Source organism: Scylla paramamosain, chromosome 5 (genome assembly GCF_035594125.1).
Source record: "Scylla paramamosain isolate STU-SP2022 chromosome 5, ASM3559412v1, whole genome shotgun sequence".
Taxonomy (NCBI): domain Eukaryota; kingdom Metazoa; phylum Arthropoda; class Malacostraca; order Decapoda; family Portunidae; genus Scylla; species Scylla paramamosain.
Window position 1 is genome coordinate 30,160,056 of NC_087155.1, and position 25,000 is coordinate 30,185,055.

The 25,000-nt window shown below is 44.5% G+C and overlaps 1 protein-coding gene across 19 annotated transcripts in view; it reads right to left on the bottom strand.

Moving 5' to 3' along the window:
• Positions 1-25,000, bottom strand: part of LOC135100816 (voltage-dependent L-type calcium channel subunit beta-1-like) — a 128,698-nt gene that overhangs the window by 38,788 nt on the left and 64,910 nt on the right. For 16 of the 19 annotated variants that reach the window (XR_010268928.1, XR_010268929.1, XM_064004166.1 and 13 more), the window contains one exon: positions 6,684-6,800. Coding sequence is in view for 17 of the 19 variants with exons in the window: in XM_064004166.1 (XP_063860236.1) it covers positions 6,684-6,800 (117 nt within the window). In the remaining 2 variants the exon portion in view is untranslated. Of the gene's footprint in view, positions 1-6,683; positions 6,801-13,791; positions 13,832-24,346; positions 24,981-25,000 lie in introns of those variants that run through there. The other 3 variants (XM_064004182.1, XM_064004180.1, XM_064004169.1) reach the window with 3 other exon arrangements.

Sequence of the window (25,000 nt, forward strand, 5' to 3'; positions counted from 1 at the left end):
CAATCGTCGAGGAAACATTGCAATTCACTACTACGATTTTCACTTTATATATACTGGAATTAAGCAACACTAGAGCGTTCGATCATAGCAAGATATTTTGTATGATACTCGCATACCTTTACTTGAGATCAAATGAACTCTAATTTGCTCCGTGCCTTGCCCTCGTGGCCCGGCTAAGGAGTGTGGGGGGGAACAGGTTATACTAGTTCCTCTCATGAAACGAAGGGCAGGTGGTGATTCAGGAGAACATCGGGACTCGTGGGGCTCCTATGGGCCTCGCCTCAAGCCACCATCCGGTGGTCTCAGCACCTTATCCAATTAGTCATCAGACCGCAAGGGAGATAAGACATCCTTGAGGACCACTTGGTCGGGCCTGATACAGCACACCGTGACTTCCGCGGCGGCTTCGTGTAGTGCATCTTCGGCACAAACACACACACACACACACACACACACACACACACACACACACACACACACACACACACACACACACACACACACTTAATTCATAGTTTATAATATATATATATATATATATATATATATATATATATATATATATATATATATATATATATATATATATATATATATATATATATATATATATATTATTTTAATTAGTTTTAACAGGAATTTGAAAAGTGATACTTTCTGGCTTGAAGAAGTGCCCAATGTGAGAGGCTAAGTGTTTCAGAGCCTCCAGCGAGGCGACTCATCTCCCCGGGGTGGAGGAGCCGAGGTTAAGTTTTTCTATTATCCAGCAGCCACAACGGGGCCGACAAGAGACAGATTCACCGCGTGCTACTTCCTGTGACGCGATCGATGGGGATGAAGGGAGGCGGTGACGGTGAGGCCGCATCCTGAGAGGAGCGGGCACAGGAACCCTAAAGAGGCGCTCCCCTCAGGCAACAGCGGCAACATTAAATAACACATTCTCTCGACGACCTAAGCGAGTTCCAGCTGCAGTTTTAGACTCTGCGGCGAACACCCATGTACCATTGTTTTTTTTTTTTTTTATGGCGGCATGAAACATGGAAGCAGTAGCATCGTGCTGCCACATAGAGCCTGTAATGAACGCTGGATTACGTTCCCGACAGCTGGCGGTGGTGCGCTGGAGGGAATGATGGCGCTGCGTACCCAGGGTGAGTCACGGGCAGCCATAAGCTTCCCAGTGCAGCAGTCACACATCCTCCACGGCCATCATATCTCTGTCCGAGGGGCGTGAGTCCTCGTAGCAACGGTTTGATGGAAAAAACGATGTCCACCATGACATTAATCTCGTCTGACGCACGGGGAAGCAGGCGATGAAGCGCAGACAGCTGTGAGGCGTCTCATTCCTGTTGATATGCATAATTTCCTGACGACCATCACGTTCCACCAACACTAGTTACTTCCGCCATCACCCAACGAAGAGCAAGGAGGGCCATGGCTCACCTAGCCTTGAGATAACTCAGAAAAAATCTACTTTTCGGTGCATATGGGGTGCGAGGCTCCCTCCCCTGCAATGCAGTGGCGGCGCCGAGGCGGTAGCAGTGGTGAGACAGGAAGGCGCCCATTTGCCACCACCTCAGTGCCGAAGCTGATATCCTGGCAAGGTCTACCGCCCGTAGGGACATGCACATACGCTACCATCCACACACACCCTCAGTCAGTCAATGACTAGTGATTCCTGTTACGAAGTGAACGTTCCACTTTCAAACCAACGGAACTGTTGGAAGATCTCTGAGGCAAGTCATGCCTCGTACAGTGACGCACATTTAGTTTCCATGTGTCCCAGCGCTCACACACCACCGCTCACACGCCTTCACACCAGGCACTCCACGGTCTTTCCTCCAGACTGACGTGAAAAATCTTGTGTTAATGAAAGGATGGATTTGTGCAGATGTATGGACACATTCGTCATTCTGATGTATTAATGATCATGATAATAATAATAATAATAATAATAATAATAATAATAATAATAATAATAATAATAATAATAATAATAATAATAATGATTTTAGAAAATAATAAATAATTATTATTACCATTATTATTGTTATTATTATTATTATTATTATTATCATTATTATTATTACTATTATCATTATTATTATTATTATTATTATTATTATTATTATTATTATTATTCTCATTATTACTATTATTATCATCATTATCGTTAAAATTTTCAACAATAAGGTTTCGAGAGCAGGGTAACTGCACAGCCCTCCAAGACAGTTGTTCTCGACAGCCAATGTCGGACAATCTCATGCCGCTGGGGTGGCGTATAAACCAATGCTTTGCGCTGCACGTCCCGTGGCGTCACGCTCTCAGTCGATATGATCCTTAAAACTTGACTGCCCTCCCCGCCTCTCGCTGGTCGCCTGTTGTCCCCCACCAATACAAACAAGTGGCCACGCGCCGTCCGTCAGGCCGCGGGCCACTTTTCTCTTTTATCACCTAATTTTGTCAATATACATTCTTCTGTTCTAACAAATATTTCGTTTACACACACACACCCACACACACACACACACTGGGGAAGTTTCGTGGCATAAAGTGACGAGTCGTTTGTTGCCAATGCGTTGTCCCCTGATGTAAATCATTCCATGGATCCAAATAGTATAAGGGTACACCGCGCGGCTGCTGCCTCAACACCTGCGTCATTTATCTCCCGTAAGTGGAGGATGTGTTCGCGTTAGCCCTCGTAAGTGTGGTCCTCCCGAAGCACAAAGTTATGTTAAGCCTCCAAGCACCCACTCCTTCATCGCGCCGCTAAGTGGACAGGGTACACATGGGGTGGCGAGGCCATGGCGCGGCTCAAGTGTTAATATTTCATCAGGACTCATTGCTGTCAAAATTATCATACTAAACAAATAATTATCTTTTTGGATATACGCATTTCATACTACAACCATGGGCTGGGAATGAAACTATAACAACTCTCTCTCTCTCTCTCTCTCTCTCTCTCTCTCTCTCTCTCTCTCTCTCTCTCTCTCTCTCTCTCTCTCTCTCTCTCTCTCTCTCTCTCTCTCTCTCTCTCTCATATCCATAGAGTTCTCTATTCATACATAAACACTCAAATGAAATTTATTTTGTTTATTAATTAATTTTTTTTTTCTTTTCATATTTTATTGATACATTTACGCTGATTACTGTGATAAACAGAGGAGCTGGCATCTCGCCCTGCCCGCCAGCCCTTGCTCTATGCTAAACATTGTCCACACTCACGCTTGTGGGAGGAAATGAAACATTTCTCTGGAACTAACATAACAACGCAGGAAACAAAGCAAGATGCTCATCCTAGATGGCATGTTAAAAAAATAAAAGTGAGTTGGAGTGATACACTCACGATGGAAACAAAACTTTCCATCCCGTTGTCTGCTGCTGTGGACAAATCACATTGTTGCCTGAACGCTTCATAATGTCTCCAAACATTTACTTTTTTTCTCTTTTTTTTTTGCACTGAGATGCCTGATGTATTTTAGTTTAATTCATGAATAAAAACATCATATGACGTAAAAGCTGATCAAAATGAAGGGTGACTGACGTTGTGGCACGGAGCGTTCTGCTGAGGAGGCTGTGTGCAAATGGACTTTGAATTTTTTTTTTTTTTTTTTTTGTCAAGATGAAGAATAGCTGCTGTGATTTTTTTTTTTTTATGTATAAAACTAAAATACATAAATCTGTTACACATCGTTCCGGATTGGCATGTGTTTGCTGCACAACAACATTCGTGGTGCCGCCACGCCCGACACCTTGCTGCGCCTCAAAACAAAACTATAATCATAGTATACGTTTTTTTTTTTTTTTTTTAATTCATGAAATATTATATATTTAAGTAACTTTAGGAGTCACTGCAGCAACATGATTTTCAAGCGGCTATGAAATGAGGTTAATTCTTATAATGCAACGTACTGTCATAAGGAATAATACGTAATAATAATTTAAAAAAAAGACCAGTCTGAGGAATTCCGTTATTTCCATGAAGTATACAAAAAAAAGAAAAGAAAAGAAAAGCGAATAACCGGACACGAGGCATACTTATCTGAGAAAAAAGATGAACTATCGATCACCTCCCTCTCTGCAGGAAGAAAACATGCCGAGCCTTTTACTTCGAACACACAGACACACACACACACACACACACACACACACACACACACACACACACACACACACACACACACACACACACACACGTGTGTGTGTATGTATGCGTGTCTATGTACTTTGGTGCGTTGCGTGTACATTTGCATGTTTGTGAGGAAACTTGTGACATCTGTTGGCTCCTACATGATGGCGCGAGTGTTGGAGTCCTTGGCTCTCCTCACCCCGACAGAAAATAACTAAATTAATTAATTAATTAATAAGAAATAAAAAACAACGTCTGTAAGGACATTCGTAGTGGGCGGCGCGTGAGCTCAAGTACTTCTGCTTCGTCCATCAGAACAAGACAGTCGTATAATTTATTCCCCTCCAGCGTGACGCACAGGACCGGACCAGACTCACCTTTCACAGCCATGGACATGCCATCGCCGCTAACACGTAAGAAGAAGAAAAAGAAGAAGAAGAAGAAGAAGAAGAAGAAGAAGAAGAAGAAGAAGAAGAAGAAGAAGAAGAAGAAAAAGAAGAAGAAGAAGAAGAAGAAGAAGAAGAAGAAGAAGAAGAAGAAGATTAATCATTCGGTCGGTATCTTTAGTCATAGGTAGGAATACAAGATATGATTAATACCAATGCGAAGATTTGACTTCAAATACAAGCGTACAGAAATGAATGAATGAAATAAATAAAAAAAAAATGAGTAAATAAATAAATAAATAAATAAATAAATAAAATATATAAATAAAAAATTGGTAACACGACACAATTTCGGAATGACTACTTCCTTTATAACGAATTCACGGGTAGTGTAGGCTGGAACGTGATGATATACAACAAATCACTTGGGATGCGCAATGCACAAGATCACCGTGACGTGATGGCTACTACCTAAACCTGCAGTAATGCTGGGGACAGGAGGATTACCGTGGTGCTTTAATGGAACACAGCAATAAGTGACGTGCATGAGAAATGGTGAAAAAATACCGTGTCAAAATGGATGCTGGTGATGCACTGTACATGATATTCAGACTGCCTCAACATTAGCAAGACACGATGACTGGCTACACTGAGTTGCTCAAGCAGAATTCCACTTCAATGTGCGGCGTCTACAGGTGGACACAGGCACACTCAAGCTGGAAGCGAAGACAAGTGATTCGCTGCACTACTAATCTCAGACAATAAGTCGCAGGGAGAGATGTCAGCCTTCCTCGTGCTGACACTCGCAAATCACGCTGAGCTGACACTGAGCCACACACGCCTCATGTTCATATGAGGGCGATTCTCTGTTTCAACTTAACACAGAATCAATGTGATTAAAAGATACATATACTAAACTTTGTTATATCAAGTCGTGAATAAACTAAACACCAGTAAAGTCGACACACGCTTTAAATCGTGAGATAATTTAGACCATTTAACACTACGGACACTCCCGCCTCCCTAACCCCTCCTGACATAAATCATTGGTAAGTGACGGTAAATACAGCTCGGGTGTCTTCAATGATACGATTTCCAAGATCATACTTCCGCTAGTGAAAATACTCACACTACAAATAAAATAAACCGGCATTTCACTCTTCTTGTTATCGCAATAAAAAAAAAAATGATAAGATATAATGTACTGGGTGAATAAATTAAATAGGTAGAAAAAATAAGTAAATGGCTGATTAACTGAAAAGCTACCAACTTTATAGAACTGTACATGTGAAAATAATTCATCACGTTCAATATTAATTTATATAGAGCGCTACGTGTGCGGTGCAGACATCCTCTCAAGACTGAGGAGTAAGATACTGGGAATATAAACCATATGGGCCATTAAGTGCATTTCTGTGTAATATTCTCTCTCTCTCTCTCTCTCTCTCTCTCTCTCTCTCTCTCTCTCTCTCTCTCTCTCTCTCTCTCTCTCTCTCTCTCTCAGCTTCATCGACCAACGCCTCACCCTGCTTTTCTCCAGTTGAGAACGCGCCTCTTCCTCTGTCCTGGCCAGGATGCCCCAGCCTCGGGTAAGAGTGCCCCGCCGCCACTACAGGAGGGTAGGTAGGATGTGTTAGGTGTCTACAGACTCTGAGCATCGGCTGGCAACTAGGGGACTACATTTGGTGTTCATCTGGTGTGTTTTAGTTGCTAGTATGAGAACATTTCCATATTAGGCCAGTTTAATGTAAGGTGTGCTAAATGTTACGTTGTGTGTGTGTGTGTGTGTGTGTGTGTGTGTGTGTGTGTGTGTGTGTGTGTGTGTGTGTGTGTGTGTGTGTGTGTGTATACATTTGTCTTTCTGTGTTTGAGTGTGTTGCATTGCTGCACTGTGGTGGGATACATGTCTCTGTGTGTTGCATTATGGTGTGTGTGTGTGTGTGTGTGTGTGTGTGTGTGCGCGAGGCAGCATGGCGAGTACCGAGGCAGCATTAGCTGGGTGTGGCGGGAAAGCATTAGTCAGACACAACATCGGCTTTCTCTTCCTCCTCTCTCTCTTACACACACACACACACACACACACACACACACACACACACACATATACACGTACACACGTATACACACAAACACACACTCAAAAGGATGACGTATCGAAACGACCGTCTCACCCTTGCCTTCTCCAGTTGCGAAAGCGCCTGTCTCTCTGTCTCACGTCTGAGGTTCTCTCTCTCCTCGTCCAACGACAGGTCCGAAGACGGCTGCGAGTAGTTCGAATCAGCCGAACCCTGCAGGGAAAGGGAGGAAATGTATTAGTTTATAATACACAATACCTTCTAAAGATGATCCCCTAACACTGAACCTTCATTACAACTAACATTTCTTCTCTTCTATTTAAGCTAGTACTGCTATTCAAGGTTCCAGTGCACTAATGCGGTACCTCAACACACTTGCACTAGTGAGTATGTTCCCTACTCTACTCACAACACGAGTGCAGTTCCGCCACGCCTCAAGACAGCTCCGGCACTCCCACTCGTCATGATAAATGGAATCACCTTGATGACAGTTTGACAGTAATAAAATAAAGGGACATAAAGTGGCATAGGAAACAGGTATATATGTCAGTGTATTTTGGGAGATGTGACACTTCAGAATCTGGCATCGCACCCTTGCTAACACAAATTCGGTGTAAGCATTAACGAACCCTCATGGTACTAATTCATTCCCAGTTATACCTAAGCATTTCACCAGTACCAATGCCTAACCCACACACTAGTACCTTTAAATAACACCAGCATGATATCAACACTAATCATTTGTCAGGTCTACCTAAGCATTTCACTACTACCTGAACAGTACACTAGTATCTTTAAATAACACAAGCATAATATTAGCAACACACACAAAGGTACCTTAAAACTAAACTCAATGCTAATAATTCCTCGCTATTCACTGTGTAGTACCTGAAGAACATACCATTACCTTGAAAATAACATCACCTTAGCAACTTACTCAAATTACTAAACTCCTTGCTAGTTACTCTACCCCCACTGCTAACTAATAATAATCAGCACATACCATTCCACTGTTGCATATTCACTTTACCTGCACGCACTATACTAGGAATTCAGTCTTCTTTTATAAATAGTAACTGGTGGCTGGAAGAAGTAGTAAAAAAAAAGAGAGAGAGAGAGAAAAAAAAACAGTGTCGTTCCTGGATTTACTCTCATGATCAGTGATGCATATAAATTAGCGTAATACCAGTACAAGTTACGAGGAAAAAAAAAACATGCTAGGGATCAGAGAGAACAAGGGAAAGGGGGGAGAAGATGGGGAATGATGATACAACCTATAGGGAAATTATGGATGGAACAGTGAAAGGAAATATTACACGGGTGAAATGTATGACTGGGAAGTGAATGGGGAAATGTGAAGGTGAAACATGATGGGATTTGAATGTGAATGAAGCTCAGATTGTGCAAATAGGAAGATCAAGCAGCGGAAGAGAGAGAGAGAGGAGAGAGAGAGAGAGAGGAGAGGAGAGAGAGAGAGAGAGAGGAGAGAGAGGAGAGAGAGAGAGGAGAGAGGAGAGAGAGAGAGAGAGAGAGAGAGGAATTATACCGATTATATAACACACACACACACACACACACACACACACACACACACACACACACACACACACACACACACACACACACGGAAATTATATGGATGAAAGTTTTTTATGGCCCCAATTGAGGGTAAACAGATGTGTATGGTCTCTCTCTCTCTCTCTCCTCTCTCTCTCTCCTCTCTCTCTCTCTCTCTCTCTCTCTCTCTCTCTCTCTCTCTCTCCTCTCCTCTCTCTCTCTCTCTCTCTCTTCCCTACATTCACACTCCAGTACAGCTCTAAATTACATAAAAATATCTTTAAAAATCCTTAGATAAAAACACGGCAGCACTAAGGCAGGAATGAAAAATCCAATAATGTCTGCCACGAGCGGTAAGCCCCAGATAAAGATTGAAAAAAAGAAAAAAAAAATAGAAAACGGAATAGCTAAGAGAGAGAGAGAGAGAGAGAGAGAGAGAGAGAGAGGAGAGGAGAGAGAGAGAGAGGAAGAGAGAGGAGAGAGAGAGAGAGAGAGAGGGGCAAGAGCGGCTGACACTTCAAAGCGTGACACGTCAGGCGCATACTTCTGTGAGATAATCGGCTCATTTTCATTCCCAGTCGCCGGAGGTCATGCATGCTCGTGAATCTGGACGTGAGTGAAGGCCGACACCTGACACAAGGGCAGTGCGGTAGAATGATTTCCTCTGTCGCTGGATCACAAGCCTCCACCGCAGGACACAGCCACAGAATTGCATAAAAAAGCTTCATCGTTCCCGCCATCTTGTCTGGTGTATGCACGTATCATCATCATCAGCATCACCATTGGTCTCTATGATTCCACTGCAGGACAAAAACGCTTCCCTATCTAGTGTATACAGGAAGGAAGGGCCGAGTTAAGTTATGTATTTTTAAAATGAAGCAACGAGACATGCTTTACTCTGATTTTATGTAGATTATAAATACCCCCTCTTCCTGTCCCCTACTTTATCCACCTTCCGCCATAACAATCATTTCAGTGCCACACACTCCACCACTAGACAGCCAGCCAGACGGGCACACCCTTGTAACTCGAGTCTGTCCCAACACCCACCACCACCACCACCACCACCACCACCACACCCCTCGGTAGACTGCCAGAATGTAGTCTTATTGTTTCCCTCACAGACTTCCTTCCTCCCTAGCCCAGACCGTCACCCGGCCGGCCCCTCACGTCCACAATCCCATTACCCTACTACCACCACCACCACCACCACCACCAGCCAGCCAGCCAGCCCGTCTCATTATTACCCGGACATTCTCTTTCGCTCCTTCCTTCGGCATTCCATACAATCCCAGCTTGCACTGCCACCCTTTGTTTCACCGCCACGTCCGCCCGCCCGCCCATTCCCACTCGCGCCGGGATCCAAATAAACCACATTCCCTCCACATTCGCGGGGTTTTTAATAACGTTATCTCTGGTGATTCAGCGAGGTAATGCACACACACACACACACACACACACACACACACACACACACACACACACACACACACACACACACACACACACGAGAGAGAGAGAGAGAGAGGAGAGAGGAGAGAGAGAGAGAGAGAGAGAGAGAGAGAGAGAGAGAGAGAGGGTGGGGGAAGCAGGTTCCTCAGCACTTCCCCCCCCCCACCACTCCTCACCAAACCAATAAAAGCAGCCACGCCCCTCCCGTCTCTCCATCATGAGCTCGAATATTGTCCCTCTCTCCCTCCCTCCCTTCCTTCCTTCCTTTCTCGCGCTCTCTTTTCACTTTCCTTCCCAACAGTTGCGTTACTATGTCTCTTTTTATCTCTCTTTTCCTTTTCATCTCTCCTCGTTATATTCACTTGTTCCATTTGCCATATTTCTGTCTCCTCGCGTTTCTTTTGTTTATTCTTTTTATTTTTTCTTCGTTCATTTTTTTCTTATTCCGTATTTCTTTCTTTCCAGTTTTCGCCTCTCCTGCTCACTCCTCGCTCTTTCTCACTCTTTCACTTCCACTTCCTAAAATTTCTGGGCCTCCATCATGTTTCCTCGAGATTCTATTTGAAATGTGATCTTTAAATGCTCTCTCTCTCTCTCTCTCTCTCTCTCTCTCTCTCTCTCTTCCACACACACACGCACACACACACACACACACACACACACACACACACACACACACACACACACACACACACACACACACTTACTGCAAATACATACAGTTCACATATCGCTGTAACAAACATCACATCAGATCAAATGACACAAGATGCACATCACATTAGGAGGAGGAAGACGAGCAGAATGCACCAAGAAAGAGATGATGGAAGGAGGTGAACACGAGGACAGACATGTAGTGTATACTGAGTGACGTGGCAAACCAAACACCTGACATGCAACAAGTGACAGCAGGCAAGCACACACAGGTAGGTGGATAGTTGGATAGATGAAAGGGGGGAAAGGACAGCCCAAGACATACTAAAATGACCCAGGACCTATACTTTGAGGCACTATAGAGTATCATAAGGGGTGTTTTCAGAGGTCACAGAGATTATTAATCAAGTTCTCAAGGGTGTTTTTACTATCGATGGTACGGAATCCTTGTTAGATATTCACAGGAACTGTTCCTAAATTGGTTCTCCCTTTCGATTTTTTGTTTTGTTTTGAAAGTGGACAATTATAAAGCATTTATTTATTCTTTTTTTTTTTTAGTTTGTTTTCGTCCTTGGTCTGCCTCCTTTCTGCATAAAAATCATAAAAGATCCGTGGAAACTTCAGCAACTTGTACTAGAGCCTTTTAAAACCAGAGATAAGGCGCCGACACGTTTGAGAACACTGCTCCAGACGCAATGAACATAGTAATGGCACTCAACTCTAAGTGAGGGTGACACCGAGCGACACATTTGGACACCCGAGGCATGCAGTGTGACACGCAGCCAGCTGCACAATGCGCGGTGTGGCGGAGTGATGCACGAGGCAGCGGTGGCAGCAGCAGTAGTCATTTGCGTCCCCAAGTTCGTAGATGACAATCGGTGCGGAGCGGTGAACGGCGCCAGGACGAGGGAAGAGTGACAGTGACGCGCCTACAAAAGATTCCACCGGAGACGAGCGTGGCCACGGAAATATTCGACGGCAAAGACAAAACACAGACGTAAAAAGAGGAAATTGCATTCGGGAAAAAAAGAGACAGGAAAATTTGCATCTATCTGAGTGTAAATAACACCATCACAACCACCAATAACAACAATAGATTTTCCTTTGATGATTTACAACAAGTAATATTTGCGTCTTGATAAAAGAGAGAGGAGAGAGAGAGAGAGGAGAGAGAGAGAGAGAGAGAGAGAGAGAGAGAGAGAGAGAGAGAGAGAGAGGGACCGTAGTCGAAATACATAACGAAACACACACTGGAAGAAGAAAGGCGCGTTCCAGCGAAGCCTAGAAGTGTGTGACGCAGCGGTGAACGGGGAGGAACGGAGAAGTAAAGAAGAGAGGGAAGAAAGGAAGGGAAAAAGGACGCAGGGGTGAGGAGGGTAGAGAGAAGATACCAGGGGACGGAGGTGGTAGAGCGAGGGAATGAGGGGTAAGGCGCAGGAGAGGAAATGAGAAGAGACGCAGTAGTGGGGAGGAATGGAGGGAAGGAAGGGGAGTAGGGGAGGCATGATAAAGGAGCTTGACGAGGGGGTGGGGGGGGAAGAAGGGAGATCCAGGCAGTGACGCAAGATGCACTCATCACACCACGCCCTACACGCCGGCTTATGGTGCAGCCCTTGTTGTTGTTGTCGTTGGTGGTGGTGGTGGTAGTGGTGATGTTGGGGTGGTGGTAGTAGTAGTAGTAGTAGTAGTAGTAGTAGTAGTAGTAGTAGTAGTAGTAGTAGTAGTAGTAGTAGTAGTAGTTGTTGTTGTTGTTGTTATTTTTTGTTATTATCATCACTCCTTTCTTCTTTCTCTTTGTCCTCGTCCTCATACTCTCAGCTATCATCGTTGCATCTGCTGTTCTTGATGTCATTCATAGCGTTACCATGGATCCACAAAACATTTCTTCCATTTTCCTTTTCTTAGGTTACGAGTATATCCCTCTTTCCTCAAATCCACGCTTCTACCGATCCTTCTCTCCCTCTCACTGTTGGTGAAGGATGGGAACTGCTGAGCCCCCGAGGCGCACAGCTGTAGTGGTGGTGGTGGTGATGGTGGTGATGGTGGTGGTGATGTCAGTCTCAGCAGCGCGCTCCGTGACCCCGCCAGCCTGATCCGAACCTCACACACCACCACCGTTGATTCAAAAGTTAACATTATCAGCGTCGAGGCAACAACTTCCTGGTCGCGTTGCTGCCTTCCCCTTCGCGACGGCCTGTTCCGCGTTATAGGTGAGAAAAATATTCCCGGCCCGCCACCCAATCACACCGAGGCGGGGGATAAGAAGGCACGGCTGATTTCTGGGAGGAGAGGCAGATAGTGTTTTTATTTGAACGTTGGGAAGGTCTGAAGCGATGCAGAACTTTGAACGTTTGCGTCAGGGAGAGATTTCTTTTTTAATCGACTTAATCCTCACGTATATATTTCCATCGTATTAATTACTCATCATCATATATTTATGTTACTATTTAGGTTTTTATGTGCAAGCTCTCCTCTGCTTGACTAGAAGGAGAATGAACATCCTTAGTTCGATACCCCTTCCTGCTCACGCTTGGCATCCAGTACTGAAAAGTGTAACAAGATAAATGTAACGTTCTTAGTGCTAAGAACATTAAATGACTCAACGCTGAACAACATTATATCCTTCTTTCCCTCAGTAAGGACAACATTAGACCCTGCAATGAAGAACAAAAAAATAATCACTCCTTTTAATCAGTAAAGAGACCATTGCAACTCTTTCTGTTCTTGTCCTCAGTGCTCAGGACACGGTGACGCAGCGCTAAGCCGCCAATACTCTTGTTCTCCTCAGTACAGAGAACACAGATGAGCAACTGAGACTCTAATGGTATTCCTTGGCGAGGAAATGCACTGATTCTCTTACACTGAGACCAAAAATAACCGTGACGACGTCCTGAACTATTGCTCGCTGCTTCACCTACGATTTCGTGAGCACTATCATTGCGATCATCCCTCCGTCAACACACAAACAACCACTAAATATATGTACGTGGTATCTAAATGTATTCCTTTCTACTTTTTTTTTTTTTGAGGGACAGAGGCAAGAAAACAAATTATTTCTTCTTTTTTAGTTCGTGCATCCCTTGGCCTTTTGCATGTTGAGAGAAAAAAATCAAAAAGTATATGTGCCGCACATGAGAATGGGCGAGCGGGTGTGGACGATCGATACCTGTTGATAAATAACATGGATGTAAATATGTAATACACTAAAGGTAAGGAATACAATAAGTGCACCTGAGGAGACGACGAGACTAGTGCAGGGTGACGATGAAGATGATGGCGAAGGTGACGATGATGATGATAAGGATAACGAAACTAATACATGATTTCTAAAGAATAATCAAATTTCGAGCACGATTCAGAGCCAGTAACATGCACCTAACGCATTCTCATACCTCAATACCAGAGAGAGAGAGAGAGAGAGAGAGAGAGAGAGAGAGAGAGAGAGAGAGAGAGAGAGAGAGAGAGAGAGAGAGAGAGAGAGAGAGAGAGAGAGAGAGTAGTTCAGGCAATAAGGGAATCAAAGAATATAAAGTCTGCTTACCAATGGCGTGTACTTAGACATATGTAACACGAGGCAGCCGCTGGAGGCATGCAAGAGACAGAGGAGAGAATCATCCGGGGCCCGCCAGCCATCGCCAGGCCTGCCAACGCCCCCTTACCTACAGGACTGCCAACACTTTTTTTCTGCCCACCTGCATCTCACGCATTATAAAGGAACACAAAACAACACAAAGGAAGAACAAACAGCAGTAGGTCTAGTGACACAGTTTGTATTAGAAGGTGCATCATATATAATCTTGAATAAATGAGGAAACGAGTTGATGATTTAAAAAGTTGTTACGACTTAAATTTCCATTAGCCATTCGTATCCTTTTCAGAAAAATGTCCATAGTCGCAAGTTGCAGCATTAAGTAAAATTTAAGTGAATGAGAGAGAGAGAGAGAGAGAGAGAGAGAGAGAGAGAGAGAGAGAGAGAGAGAGAGAGAGAGAGAGAGAGAGAGAGAGAGAGAGAGAGAGAGAGAGAGAACATTTACTTTTTTCTTCTCCGCACCGGACTTAATATACATTCAAAGTCCGTGCCAAAGTTCCAAGTTTACGGCTGCATCCGGAATGAAAAAGAGAGGAGGAAAATAAAAGGAAAAGAAAAAAGAAGAGGCTACGAACTCAAGAAAACTGAGACCCCTGCCTACCTGGACTAAACTTTTTACTTTAATTACGTACAGCAGGTGCGTGGGGAGACGACACCTGCCAATTAGTGTGACGTATAAGAAACAAAAGGACACCAAAACTTGAAGAAAAATATCGGGGAGAAAATTATGTTTTTTTTTTTTTTTTTATTATTAATCAGATTTTTTTTTTCAGAGAAGCGTGAAGGGTCGCGGTGGGCGGAGCAGAAGTGTTGGCAGCCCTGGCAGGCGGCCCCACAGCGCTAGTACGGCCGACGGAGACACAGACGCCAGCCAACAGCACGACTATGGCACACTACAGCACGGCACAGACACAGACACAGATGAGAGAAAGACGGACAGACAGATAAATGGATAGAGAGATTGACAGATATATATATATATATATATATATATATATATATATATATATATATATATATATATATATATATATATATATATATATATATATATATATATATATATATATATATATATATATATATATATATATATAGAGAGAGAGAGAGAGAGAGAGAGAGAGAGAGAGAGAGAGAGAGAGAGAGAGAGAGAGAGAGAGAGAGAGAGAGAGAGAGAGAGAGAGAGAGAGAGAGAGAGAGAGAGAGAGAGAGAGAGAGACAGACAGACAGACAGACAGAGAGAGAGAGAGAGAGAGAGAGAGAGAGAGAGAGAGAGAGAGAGAGAGAGAGAGAGAGAGAGAGAGAGAGAGAGAGAGAGAGAGAGAGAGAGAGAGAGAGAGAATATACAACAAGATGAAATTATACACATACAAAAAGAAAAAAAGGAAACAGAGAATAACAAAAGAAGAGAAAAAGAAAATTGAAAAGGAAAACATATCGTCAGTTCAATAATGTTACAAGAAAAAAGGAAAAAGAAACTGAGAAAACGGGAATAAAAAATGGAGAGAGAGAGAGAGAGAGAGAGAGAGAGAGAGAGAGAGAGAGAGAGAGAGAGAGAGAGAGAGAGAGAGAGAGAGAGAGAGAGAGAGAGAGAGAGAGAGAGAGAGAATGCCATGGAAATGTGAGTTAAGGCAAGATGGAAAAGAGAATAACAAGTCAAAGGGAAATAATAATGTAAAAAAAAAAAAAAGCAAAAAGGTTAACAAGAAACGAGGAAGAGGAATTGGATGAGGAGGAGGAGGAAGAGGATGAGGATGAGGAGGAGGAGGAGGAGGAGGAGGAGGAGGAGGAGGAGGAGGAGGAGGAGGAGGAAAAGGAGGACGAGGAGGAGGAGGAGGAGGAGGGATCAACCAGGTGAAGGTGAAAGGGAAGCAAAATAAGGTCGGGAAGGAGGAAGAGGAAAAGAAGGAGGAAAGATGATTAGGGAAGAAGAGGAAGAAGGAAGAACTAAGCGAATGAATTGTTGAAAGAACACAAAGGGAGGCATGATGGTAGAAAAGAAAGAAGGGGGGAAGAGAGGAAGGGGGACGGGGGTTGTTGCCTTGAGGAAAAAGAATTATAAAAAAGATCAAGGAGAAATACGAGCTGCAGGCAAACAAATAATAATAAATAATAATAATAATAATAATAATAATAATAATAATAATAATAATAATAATAATAATAATAATAATAATAATAATGATAATAATAATAATGAAACAATATCATTGTTAAAAAGAATAATTTTATCGTGCACCAGGAGGAGGAGGAGGAGGAGGAAAAGGAGGAGGAGGAGGAGGAGGAGGAGGAGGAGGAGGAGGAGGAGGATGTATGTAAAAATATATCAAACTAGGTCAGGGAGGAAAAATGTGCACGAGAAAGGAAGAGATGGAAGCAAGATAGCGGAGGCAAAATGAAGGGGGGGGGGGAGAGAGAGAGAGAGAGAGAGAGAGAGAGAGAGAGAGAGAGAGAGAGAGAGAGAGAGAGAGAGAGAGAGAGAGAGAGAGAGAGAGAGAGAGAGAGAGAGAGAGAGAGAGAGATTACAAAAGCAAAAATGAATACAGCAAGAAATAAACAGGTAGCAAGGAATAAAAATAAAAGAAGGAAGAGGAAAAACAAAAAAAAAACCGCATTGTGACTCAAACAATAGGTAATGCGAAAGAAGAAATTGTAAGAACATGAATAAGAAACAAATACAGAAGGTTCCATGGTTGCTTTTACCGTTGGGGGGAACACACACAGCCTGTAATTGACACCTTTCACACGGGTGGCTATGAGAGAGAGAGAGAGAGAGAGAGAGAGAGAGAGAGAGAGAGAGAGAGAGAGAGAGAGAGAGAGAGAGAGAGAGAGAGAGAGAGAGAGAGAGAGAGAGAGAGAGAGCACAATACATACAAGAAAACACAGACAATAACAGTTAAAGAAAGTTGAGTTATTCATTTATATTATTTTTAAAAGTCCACCGATAACAATAAAAGAGAGAAATTAGGAATAGCCATTACTTTTAGTTTACTGTAGAGAAAAAAAGAGATGCACATTCCATTACTGAGAGATGAGAGAAAAAAACAACAACAAAATATAAAACAGCTTAAGTAGACAAAAATCTTAATGGCAACACACACATGAAAAGTAGACAGACACCAATGATAGTCATGCTGAAGCTCTTACTGTCCTCTACTATTCCTTATTATATATCAGAGGAAGTTGAAGAGAGAACACTGAAATTATCCTTATGTAGTGTGGCGATGCGGTGATGGCCAGGCTGCTGTGGTGGTGTGGTGCAGTGCGGTGTGGTGGACTCAACTGGGTGTGGTGGTGGTGGTGGTGGTGGTGGTGATAATGTAGCAGCGTGTGGCTTGATGTTGGCCTCATGAGTTGGTGTTAGTTAGGATTTGGTGATGATCTGTGAGGTGTAGCGTGGTGGTGATGCTGTGATTGATGTGGTGGTGTGTGGCATCGTGTACCCTCAACCTGTTCTTCATGTGGACGTGGTGGTGACGTTTGTGGTGCGGTAATGATGTTGTGATGATAGACTAAGTGTGTATGATGTGATGGTGATGCTGTAACAAAAATGGTGATGCGTGGCGGTGTGTAGGCTCTCAGCTACTGTTATTGTGGCTGTCGCGATGATGGGCGGTGTGATGTGGCGCGGTGAATGCTGTGACAGATGTGGTGGAGTGCGGCGGTGTGTGCGGGTGGGTGTGGAGGTGGCAGAGGCGGCGGCACTGCTAAGAAGGCACACAACCACCATACATGTGCCGGTGATAAGTGCCAAAGACATGAGGATGGCACTGGCTCTCCCTGGTAGTGCCCATGTGAAGGTGAGGGGGCGGGGCAGGCCGTGACCTGACCCTCACTGCCCACACCCTCGCCGCTGCCTAACAACAGTTCCGCTTTAAAGCCTCACAACACCCAAGACTCCGGCAGCACCTCCCTCCCTCCCTCCCTCCCTCCTCCTTCCTTCCTTCCCTTCTTTCTCCCTTTTGCTTTTCTTTCCTCCTTTCTTATTTCCTCTTTCCTTACTCCTCCCTCCTTCCCTTCTCTTCATTCTCCCTTTTTCCCCGCCCTCCCTCCTTTCCTTTACTTTCTTCCCTTCCTCGTTTCCTCGTTCCTTTTACTTTCTTCCCTTTCTGATTCCTTCCCTGCCTCTGTCCTTCGCCCTCTCTCCAATGTTCAGACAACACCTTCACCCCTTATCTTACACCCTCCCTCCTTTCCTCCTTGCCCTTCTTCCCTACCTCTCTTTTTTTCCCCTTTCTCATTTCCTCTCCCCCCAACCGGTCTCCTCTACGAGTATACAACAGTAGCATCTCCCTCCCTTCTTTCCCTTCTCTTCTTCCTTTCTTTCTTTCATTCCTCGCTTCCTTCCTCGCTTGCAGCATCTTCTCACCCTTCCTTAATAAACATATAAACATGTATCCCGGCACAGACGCATAGGAAATCGCATGTACACACACACACACACACACACACACACACACACACACACACACACACACACACACACACACATACAATTTTGTCTCCAGTTCTTCAAGGAAAACGTGTTATTGAGTATCTTACGAGACGATGATGTTCACGTATTCATTGAATAAGAAAAAGCAGGTTTCGTACCCTAGCACAGCAGGAGGCGCTGCTGGTGGTGGTGGTGGTGGTGGTGGTGGTGATGCTGCTGGTGCCTTCATAAAAGAAAATGGAGAATACTTTCATTACCGGTCTGGTTTGGGTCTCGTCTCGCGATGCCTCTCAAACAGCGGGGAAATGAAAACACCTTCGTAATGCAGAGAGAGTGTGGAATTGAAATACAGCAAGCAAAAGTATAGTGGAGCTCTCTTTTTCTTACTTTTGTCTTGTCCTTGGCCGATCCCCCCTCTTACATAAAAAAAAAAAATTCTACATCCTCCCACATCCACCTTTCATCCCCCCCAGCGACGAGATAAAAGGACCGACAGGATGTGGAGTTACAGTAAAAGTATGATTCAGTGTCAAATTCACCTTCTCCACCATTCCACATCCACCTCTCCTATCTATCGACGTAATAGAAATAGCTTCGAAATGCAGATGATGATGATGACGTGGAATTAAAATACAGCAAAGGTATAATTCATAGTCACGTTCACCTCTTCTATCATTCCACATTTACCTTCCTTTTTTTTTTTTTTTTTTACAATTGCGACGAAAAAAAAATCGTAATGTTGAAGTGCGGAGTTCAAATAACGCCAACGTATTATTCACTGTCGTTTAATATTTCTCCTGTTCATTCTTCCACATCCACCTCTATTTTTTCTACAACTCCTTTATACTAAATTTCCAAAGTATCTCCTATATTTTACTTCTTCCATTCATCCTTCCCACCCATTTTTTCCCCTATAAATCATCGCTTTTCACAATATTTCCTCTGCTATCCATGCTCCCTTAATATAAAATCTAAGTATTCTCTCTATTTCACTTTTCCTTTCATTTCTCCTACCTTTTTTTTTTCCCCCATCAAAGCATCTCTTTGCCCAACATTTCCCTCTAATCCATCCACCCTTCCCGCATCCCCCACCCACTCCTGCCTGGCCAATCATTCAGCCCCTCCCGTTCAGCCCCCCAATCCCAGCACCCTCCCTCCCTTCCAAGGACATGAAAAGCTCTCTCTTTGAAGATCAATAATGTGTTTATTTTCGTCTAATTAATTAAGAGAGAAAAATAATGTATTAACCTATTCATTCATCAACGTCATATTTTAAAAGGAGTGTTCAACAAAACACGAGGAACTGCCCTTTGTAAGTTATGAAAGAGGACCAAACCAACACCCACGCATACAAACAACACACACACACACACACACACACACACACACACACACACACACACACACACACACACACACACACACACACACACACACACACACACACACACACACACACACACACACACACACACACACACACACACACACAATCGTAAGAACTAAAACCAGACAACAATCTTGCAGTCGTGTGACCTTGTGGTGGTGGTGGTGGTGCAGGAGGAGCGGGGAGGGGCAGAGAGAAGAGAAAGGGAAGGGGATAGGAGGCGAGGGAGGAACAGTCATGCGCTGACTCGCAGAGCTTCAGAGCAAAGGCACAGCGAGAGAGAGAGAGAGAGAGAGAGAGAGAGAGAGAGAGAGAGAGAGAGAGAGAGAGAGAGAGAGAGAGAGAGAGAGAGAGAGAGAGAGAGAGAGAGAGAGAGAGAGAGAGAGAGAGAATTTATATTGAAATTTTCACTTAAGGTCATCGCTGAGGCAATTCATCCAATAAGTATGGCGCGCGCGCACGCACGCACGCGCGCGCGCACGCACACACACACACACACACACACACACACACACACACACACACACACACACACACACACACCAAAGGTGAGAGCTGCCTACTGATACCTGTGGTCACTCTGAGTCTATACTTCAGCACCCTCTTGCTCCTTCCACATCGTCCTCACCCTACCCACAACTCCTTCCCGACTCCAGCATCTACCACTCCTTCCAATAAAATACAGTAACACGAAATAAAGTCAATGTTTCAAAGCTATGAACAGAAAACAGAAACAGATGTGAAAAGGTAGCATCAGATGTGTGTGTGTGTGTGTGTGTGTGTGTGTGTGTGTGTGTGTGTGTGTGTGTGTGTGTGTGTGTGTGTGTGTGTGTGTGTGTGTGTGTGTGTGTGTGTGTGTGTGTGTGTGTGTGTGTGTCTGCTTTGATAAATCGTGTTGATTTCACGAGAATCACTCGGCTCAGCATCCCTGGGCGGACTGGTGGTGGAGATTAATGAGTGTAGTGGTGGTGGTGGTGGTGGTGGTGGTGGTGGTGGTGGTGGTGGTGGTGGTGGTGGTGATGGTGGTGGTGGCGGTGGTGGTAGTGGTGGTAGGAACATGTTTGTACTAGCGGTGGTGATGCTGAAGGTGAAGGAAATTTTATTGCTGTTGTAGATGTTACTAATAGAGACTGTGGTGGTGGAGACATGAGAGATATGCTTGACGTTAACATGGAGTTCTGAGTTCTGTCTGTGTGTGTGTGTGTGTGTGTGTGTGTGTGTGTGTGTGTGTGTGTGTGTGTGTGTGTGTGTGTGTGTGTGTGTGTGTGTGTGTGTGTGTGTGTGTGTGTGTGTGTGTGTGTGTGTGTGTGTGTGTGTGTGTGTGTGTGTGTGTATACGAGAGAGAGAGAGAGAGAGAGAGAGAGAGAGAGAGAGAGAGAGAGAGAGAGAGAGAGAGAGAGAGAGAGAGAGAGAGAGAGAGAGAGAGAGAGAGAGAGAGAGAGAGAGAGAGAGTGTGTGTGTGTGTGTGTGTGTGTGTGTGTGTGTGTGTGTGTGTGTGTGTGTGTGTGTGTGTGTGTGTGTGTGTGTGTGTGTGTGTGTGTGTGTGTGTGTGTGTGTGTGTGTGTGTTAAAAGCAGCAGGGAACAAGCAGGCCTCTCCCGTTAACCACTTGCCGGGATGCGCTCCTTTAAACCATTGATCCCCCTCCCCTTCCCCCGCTGCTTCCCTCACTCCCTTCTTATGACCCTTCCCTTCTCCTCATGACACCCCGGCCTTCTCTCCCATGATTCCTGACCACCTTCCTGCCTCCCCAAGACCCACACGCAGAATCACGGGGCCGGCCACTTGACAACGAGACTTCGGGAACTAAACTAAGCAAAACAAACCAAACTTCACGTAACACAAGCCCAACACCGCCGCCGCCGCCTGACCTGAAGTCACTCACGCACAAGTAGCAAAACAAGGGGAAGTTTGCTGAGTCCCCGTGTCAGAAGTTGGGATATGTAGTGTGGTGATGGATTTTCTTCGTGATTGAGGAAGTGTAAGGATCTGTCAGAGGTATTATAAAAGAGCGTGTTGATATAAGTGTATATAGTCAATTTGGAGTGTTAAGTGGGCCTGTGAATGATGACTCTTCTTAGTAAACGGTAAATGTGTGTGTGTGTGTGTGTGTGTGTGTGTGTGTGTGTGTGTGTGTGTGTGTGTGTAGCTGGTCAAATTATTCATAACTATCTCTTCTTACTAAAGTCTCTCTCTCTCTCTCTCTCTCTCTCTCTCTCTCTCTCTCTGACTTGACCCCGACCTTTGCCTCACCCCCTCCTCGCTCCTCGCCGGGTTACATCACCCTCGCCGGCGCCGTGTCAGTACTCCGGGCCCCGCGTCGCCCTGTCTGGGGCTTCCTCGGGAGGGCCACTTACGGACACGAGACTCCCCATCACGGTAATGAGATGAGCGTAATGGTGGTGGTGGCGGTGGTGGTGGTGTGCCGCGCGTGGGTGTGATAGTGGTAATGGTGGTGGTGTGCAGTAGTGGGTAATACCTGAGTGGATGAGTGGCTGAGTGGGAGAATGAGTTAGTGAATGAGTGTGGTGAATTAATAAACAATTAAAGATCACGATTACACGTATGAATGATAATAGGGAAGTAATGATAACAAGGACAACAACAGCAACAAGAACAATAAGAGCGACGGCAATAGTAATGATGATGATGATAATGGCATCAGTAACAATAATAATAATAATAATAATAATAATAATAATAATAATAATAATAATAATAATAATAATAATAATAATAATAATAACGTATTTTGCTACACATCCACTGCTTCCCCCCATCAATAACACATACATTCTCTTACAACAACATCAACCACCACTCCAAGCACCACCACCACCACACATCACACCACACCACCTCACCACCTTTACAACATCCACCACCACTCCAAACATCACCACACACCACACCACATCATCTCACCACCTTCAAGGATGAGTGTCACGCGGAACCCTAGACACTGTTTATCTCGATGAAATTTCCCTTAAAAGACAAATTTCCTGGAATGCAGGGGTGAAGGAAGGAGGAGGAGGAGGAGGAGGAGGAGGAGGAGGAGGAGGAGGAGGAGGAGGATTACAAACGACAAGAACACTTACACAAGGAAAAGGAAGTAGGAAAATTCCACAAATGACAAGGTCCACAAGCATTACGAAAGGGAACAAGAAGAAACGGGAAAAAAAAAGAGAGAAAAAAAACCTGTACACGAGAAACACGTCATATATATATAAAAAATAACCTTAATGAAAAAAAAAAAAAAAGGGTGGCATTGAAGGTAGACGGACTGGAATGGGAAGAGATGGGGAGGGATGAGAGGAGGAGGATGAGGAGGAGGAGGAGGAGGAGGAGGAGGAGGAGGAGGAGGAGGAGGAGGAGGAGGAGGAGGAGGAGGAGGAGAAGGAGGAGGAGGAGGAGGAGGAGGAGGAGAAAGAGGAGGAGGAGGAGGAGGAGGAGGAGGGGAGCTGTACACCTTCCCCAGAGTTGCAGGTGACCTCGATCTTCCGTTCCCCCGAGAAGCCACACACACACACACACACACACACACACACACACACACACACACACACACACACACACACACACACACACACACGAAGCCCCCTCGTCGCCGGGCCTGACGTCACTACATTATGACTACTCAGCACTTCATTGGCACCGTCTGTTTTGATTACGTCAGAATACTCGACGATCTCACCTTCCCTGGACTATATTTTGTCTCCCACTATTTTTTTTTTTCTTTTTTTCAAGGTATTAATAGCAGATCGAAGGCTAAAGTAGAGGCAATTGGTATTAACGACAGTAGTAGTGAAAGGCGGTAATTGGAGTATAGTAGTAGTAGTAGTAGTAGTAGTAGTAGTAGTAGTAGTAGTAGTAGTAGTAGTAGTAGTAGTAGTAGGTAATAAAAATCGTGCAGATAATTAACAGGTCAACAGAAATAAAAAGGCAAATTGAATCAACAGAAAAGAAATAGGTACAAACAACACGTGCATGTCACAAGGTCGTTGAAGAGAGAATAAAAGCACAAAGAGAAATAAAAATTAGGCACCAAATAAACAGAAATTAAGGAAGAAAACGTGAGCGAGGTGAAGCGGGTAACAATTATCCTTTCCTTGAACGTAATGTTGTCCCTTCCATTCTCTCCACCACGGAAGAGGAAGAAAAACAAGCTCGGGATCGTGACGAGTTAAATTAAAGAGAAGGATGAACGAAAACACGGCGATAATGGGACAATGGGCCGTATTCAGAAACGCTTTGCTCTCTCACCACGACTATTTTCAACCACAGACATGATTAGACGGGTCCTTACGAGTATTTCTCCAGTTAATAATGAAAGAATCTTATTAATCTGTCCTTAAAATCATAGAAATATCCTTAAAAACCCGTGTAACTTCAACTAGAGACTTTTCAAAGTAGTGAAGTTCCGGTGCAAAAGTATTTCAAAATATGGGAAAATAAGTGTATCAGCGAATGTTTTAGAATGGATATAAAAGCCAGGTGAGTAAATGAGTGAAGCGGGACAGGTGAGACAGAAGCAGGTGAAGCAGGAGACACCTAATAAGGGACTATGACTGCAGGACCGAGGAAATGAGGGCGCCGGTGTTTGCAGTACGACCAGCGGTACCTTAACAGCAGCGGCGGTGACCAAGAGACTGTCTACCTCCACCATTACTGACTCATACCACTCACCTTTTTCTTTTTCTTTTTCTCTTTTTTATCCCTGGCCGGGCGCCCCATCACTAACGCGTCTCAGGAGGGATGAGAGGAGGGGTGTGTGCGGGGCGGGGTGAGGGCCGAATGCACACACACACACACACACACACACACACACACACTCAGGTAGGTCACACAGCCTCACCCTACCACACACCCCACAGCCCACCACCACGAGGATCAATAAACCTCCTCCTCCTTCTCAATACTTTCTTCACACACAAATCAATGGCGGCCATTAAGAGGCGACAAGGACACTTAAGTGATTAACTCAAGGACGGAAAAACTCACAGTGCGTTGAAAATAGAGGCTTTGAATTACAGTTTTTGTTGGCGACGCTCGTAAAAAAAACTGATTTACTTTCAAGCCACGAGTCACGGCACATGAGAGACCTAGTTCACTACCCCTACAGGCGACCTTCCCGTCCCCTCCTTTATAAAGCGAATATGACAGGGCGTCTCTCAATCTCTCGCTCCTCCCGGCGGGGTTCCTTGCGGCAGATAGGAAGAGAAGGAGAGGAAGAGTAGGTGAGTAGGGTGCCGGCGAGCGACCCTCCACGCCACACAACACTCACACGCCCCCAGAAGCCTCACACTGGCACTGACACGCCGTGGGAGGTACTGGAGGGAC